The following is a 3178-nucleotide window of genomic DNA, read 5'->3' on the forward strand; positions in this document are numbered from 1 at the left end:
TCCAGCTTCTCCAGTCCCTGTCCTCTTCTGGCTCATTCACTCTTTAATGTGGCCATAAAGGTTTAAATAATGACTGACAGTGGAGAAGGCGACGTTGAATTCCAGTTTCTACAGACGGTGAGTCAGACAGCTTACAAATTAAACATACAGGCCAATATTTAGTCAAACAGAGGTCTTCATTGGCTAGCAAAACAGCCAACCATCACCGGAGGTTTAATAATTAGTAAGTAGCTGTACTAAAGGTAGCACTTAGGGTTACCTATTTAGCTTTGTTTGAAACATTATTAGTGTTTTTTTTTAATTAATTAATTTGTTTAATTAAAGTTATATGTAGGTTTCTGTCAGCAGCAATTATGCAATCATGTAACCATGACACTGTTTTGTGCGCAGATGCCTCCATACGCACGTCATAGTAACAGCATTTCACTTGTTTTGGGCTAGCTGACTAATAGCCTTATTAAAAAACAGAAACCAACTCACATGATTTTAGTCTATTGCTGTAGTAACTGATTAGCTGATATAGTTTATTTAAGGTCAGGTGTCAACAGTGATGCATATCCCAATCAGTTAAAAGATTATCATATCCCATTTTAATTAAAATCGCTACATTTTATTCAAGAATAAATATAAATAATAAAATGTTAATGTGATAATAGTTTAGCAACAACAGTGACAGCAAAGGGAGGCCAAAAATGGCTTCTCTCATCTTCACTGCAAGATGCTATTATTGCTCTGCAGCTGTAAGTTGTCCTCTCACAGCTTGTAATCTTTGCCCTCTGATAAGGGCATGTCACATGGAGGGCGTCTGGAGTAGCTGAGACACATACACATTCACACAAAGCCAGCGATGTTCATCATCCTGAGCCCAACACATAGACTGGAGAGAAGTCATTTTGCGAGATCCATCTACGATATCATACTTTATTATATTAAATGCAGGATTTCCCCCCGCAAAGTTGTTCAACCGTGGTATTAAGCTACCCGGATCCTGATGGAGCTTTCCTCGTTATCATTTAGTTAGTAGATGACAGGGAAAACACACTGTAATAGACCCAGTGATTAAATATATGACATTTGTGAAATGGCAACAATGTTATATTTGTTATAAAAATGTAGTCATTTTTTATATGCAAAGAGGTCCCAATTCCACCATTATAAATAATACAAGAAACCTTAAGAAGACAAACAAAACTGCAGCATTTTCAATTCGAAAACACTCGAAGTGAAAGCCTGTTAGATCTGAAATTTAAGTGTCCCTTAAAAAAGACTCCAAGTCCTGCTCTAATGCTCTAATGTACCTCTGCATTGGACAGTGTGTTTGACTGATTGCAGAGTACTGCAGATATGAAGAGTGGAAAGAAGGGTAAATCAGGGGTCAGACTGTGCAGTATCTTCCCAATATGGATGTTTGCAGCCTGGGTACAGAGAGGTGCTGGTTTTATTGGCGACTGGCCTGTCGCCTGCTGTCGTTCCTAACAGTTCCTCAAATAAACAGAGAAACTTAATTTGGCCGACGTGGTATTTAAATGCAGATAAGGTAATGTTGACAGCGACTGAGATTTCCTTATGTGTTTACAATAGGACTGCACAATGGGGCAGTTTTGATGCTATACCTAAAAATTCACACATTTCATAGTTTAAAGTTGTTTTAACATTTAAAAAGCAAAATAGGACTGAATTTCTATGTTCGGTCATTGTGGCCAAACACGTTTCCTCCTCTGAGAGAATTGAATTACATGATATGAGAGGATGAAGATTTTTTTCTCTGAAGCCAAAACTGCTTCACTGACTTTCTTTTTAATTAATTCACAAGATAAAATTTCAGAGGCGTTTTGGTGTGATGGAGGTCTTTAGCTGATCCTATCCAACAAAAGCTTTCATGGTGAAATCTGGTGGATCTCAATATGTGAATGCGCTCTCTGGGCTTCTCTAACTTGAAATCTGTCATCTGTGTGTATGTGTTCTGCACAGGGAGATGAGGTGGTTTTGCAGAGTACCTTCACCTCCCAGGAGGAACATGTGAAGCTATGTCTTGCTGCTGAAGGATTTGGCAGCAGACTTTGCCGGCTTGAGCCCACCTCTAACTGTAAGGTAAGGAGCTCTACCTGTGTGACTGCACAGTCCTCCCTTACTGTCAGACAACTCAGTTTGCCAGTTATACAAAGAGAGAGATGACTGAAATTTCCAAATATTTCACTGCACATGGACAGTACATTGTGTTTATTTTTAAGTATCCAAAATTTTAGTTCCTTATTGGTTTTTGTAACTCGAGCATTTTTACATGCCTTCCTTCCCAGTTTGGACTGCCCATTGCCAATTTGCCATGGTCTTTGGCACTAATTGCACTGTTGGCCTGTGAAGGGAACAGCCAGGCATGAAATTACCTCAAAAACTCAAATGTCTTTTCTTTCTTTACCAGAATGTTCCACCAGACTTGTCTGTGTGTGGCTTTGTCCTGGCCCAGTGTCTTTCTGTGCGAGCCCTGCAGGAGATGTTGGCCCACAGTGAAAACCTGGCTGCAGAGGTCTTCTCTATTATTTCTCCCATAACCTTTATATAAATTCAATGTTCTCACTCAGGGCTCCTTATTGTTCCGTAAACATATGATTTTCTGTCATTGTCATTTTGCAATACATATGTCTATTTTTGAGGTATAAATGGAAATATTATGATAAAGTCAGTATATGTTTTTATATTTTTGTGATATTATTAACCACAGTGTGGATGCGTAAGGATTTTGTCTGTGACATTATTTCAGGGAGATTTGTTTTGTATTTATTTATATGGATAGCACAGTCTTGAAACACTGATCTAAGAAACACGGTTAAGCTAGAACAGCTTTACATTAGAGTTATCGTAAATTAAATAACTTGTAAACAAACTGTTCACACATCGGAAGGATGTTTTGTTTATCTCTTTTCCTGTTTAACTGTTTTCTGAAGTTTAAATTGATCTTTGTGTATTTTAATCACATACAGGTGGGAGCTGGAGGTAGCCATCGCACCCTTCTATATGGGCAGGCGGTATTGTTTCTACACTCATACAGTGGCATGGTGAGTTAGCTTATATATATAACACCCAGCACGCCCCTGCGGGCGGTTTATCCTTCAAGCTCGGGTCCTCTACCAGAGGCCTGGGAGCTTGAGGGTCCTGCGCAGTATCTTAGCTGTTCCCAGGA

General features: G+C 39.1%; 1 protein-coding gene across 1 annotated transcript in view; it reads left to right on the forward strand.

Moving 5' to 3' along the window:
• ryr2b (ryanodine receptor 2b (cardiac)) overlaps nucleotides 1-3178 on the forward strand; it is an 89267-nt gene continuing 86089 nt past the window's right edge. The window contains 4 exon segments of the mRNA XM_013909395.1: nucleotides 1-117; nucleotides 1972-2091; nucleotides 2420-2524; nucleotides 2979-3053. Of these exon segments, the coding sequence (XP_013764849.1) occupies nucleotides 70-117; nucleotides 1972-2091; nucleotides 2420-2524; nucleotides 2979-3053 (348 nt within the window). The 5' untranslated portion in view covers nucleotides 1-69.

This window comes from Pundamilia nyererei, unplaced genomic scaffold, assembly GCF_000239375.1.
Source record: "Pundamilia nyererei isolate P.nyererei 1_Seehausen unplaced genomic scaffold, PunNye1.0 scaffold00024, whole genome shotgun sequence".
NCBI classification, from domain to species: Eukaryota; Metazoa; Chordata; class Actinopteri; order Cichliformes; family Cichlidae; genus Pundamilia; species Pundamilia nyererei.